Below are 1,210 nucleotides of genomic sequence, written 5' to 3'. Positions count from 1 at the left end.
CAATATACAATATACAATGATACAGAAAGCCGTTTGATAGCTCAATAACACATCTTCAAGAGCATAACCTCTTTCTTTCCACATGATAGCGTCTCGCCTTTCAAAAATGAAGAATCCCCACCTCTTTCAGAATCGCCAAGCAGTCTCTCTCTGCATCTCGGCAGTGAATCACGATTGGTTTTTTGTACTCCAGGGCGATATTCAGCTGCCGTCTAAACACCAATTTCTGTTGTTCTGGGTGCTGACTATTCCTAGAAATGGACACGCCAGTTTTAGTATTTGTGTGTCTCTACGTTTCTTGTGATAAATCAATAAAAAAATATACAAAATGAACAGAAAGAAGAAATGAGAGACTAATACTCTTTATTTCATGGTAAGGATGGCAGGAGTATACTAAAATGAAATATATTGGGACGAAAATTAATTGATTGAAAAGCGAAAATTCGGACCAAAACATTTAAAATTCACAGAATAAGAGATGGAGATGATGATGATAAAAACCTATAACCTATAAAAACCTGCAACATGTGTAAAAGTTCACTTCATAAATGGTGGAATATGATTCCATAAGCCACTCCAAAAAACAACTCCATAATGCAACACAGTTTGGATTTGGGATTAACCAACAAACTGCAAATCAATGCCACAAATATGAGAGTAAAAATAGAGAGCTTCAGCTTTCATATACGATATAGGGCACTGTACGGGGGAGGAAAAAGAAGCGTTAGTTCCATGAAAACAAATCTGGAAATAATGATAAAACTGATACACATTACAGCTTCCTTCCCCCCCACCCTCCCCCACCTGCACCTAACTTTCCCCTCCCTCACCTGCACCTAACTCTCTTCTCCCCTCCCTCACCTGCACCCAACCTTCCCCCTCCCTCACCTGCACCTAACTCTCTTCCCCTCTCCCCCACCTGCACCTCCGTCTCCCCAACTCCCTCACCTGCACCTAACTCTCCCCCCCTACCCCCCTCCCTCACCTACACCTAGCCCCCCCCTCATCCCTTCCCCACCCACTCCTTCACCTGTTGGAGTAATCCAGTCCGATTTCCCCGAGTGCCAAGACCTTCGGGTTGAGGAGGGCCAGTCTCAGGTGCTCTTCCTCCTCCTCACCGAAGAAACGGGCGTAGTGAGGATGGCACCCGAATGCCGCCCACACGTTTGACTCTCCTAGAAATTCCTTCCACCATGAGGTCTGGAAATGT

The 1,210-nt window shown here is 44.7% G+C and overlaps 1 protein-coding gene across 1 annotated transcript in view; it reads right to left on the bottom strand.

The window, feature by feature from the left end:
* LOC119587797 overlaps window positions 1–1,210 on the bottom strand; it is a gene marked incomplete in the record, with an annotated part of 13,528 nt that overhangs the window by 3,017 nt on the left and 9,301 nt on the right. The window contains 2 exon segments of the mRNA XM_037936494.1: window positions 122–251; window positions 1,031–1,200. Coding sequence (XP_037792422.1) covers window positions 122–251; window positions 1,031–1,200 — 300 coding nt within the window.

This window comes from Penaeus monodon, chromosome 23, assembly GCF_015228065.2.
Source record: "Penaeus monodon isolate SGIC_2016 chromosome 23, NSTDA_Pmon_1, whole genome shotgun sequence".
Classification (NCBI taxonomy): domain Eukaryota; kingdom Metazoa; phylum Arthropoda; class Malacostraca; order Decapoda; family Penaeidae; genus Penaeus; species Penaeus monodon.
This window is presented reverse-complemented; position numbering and strand designations above follow the sequence as displayed.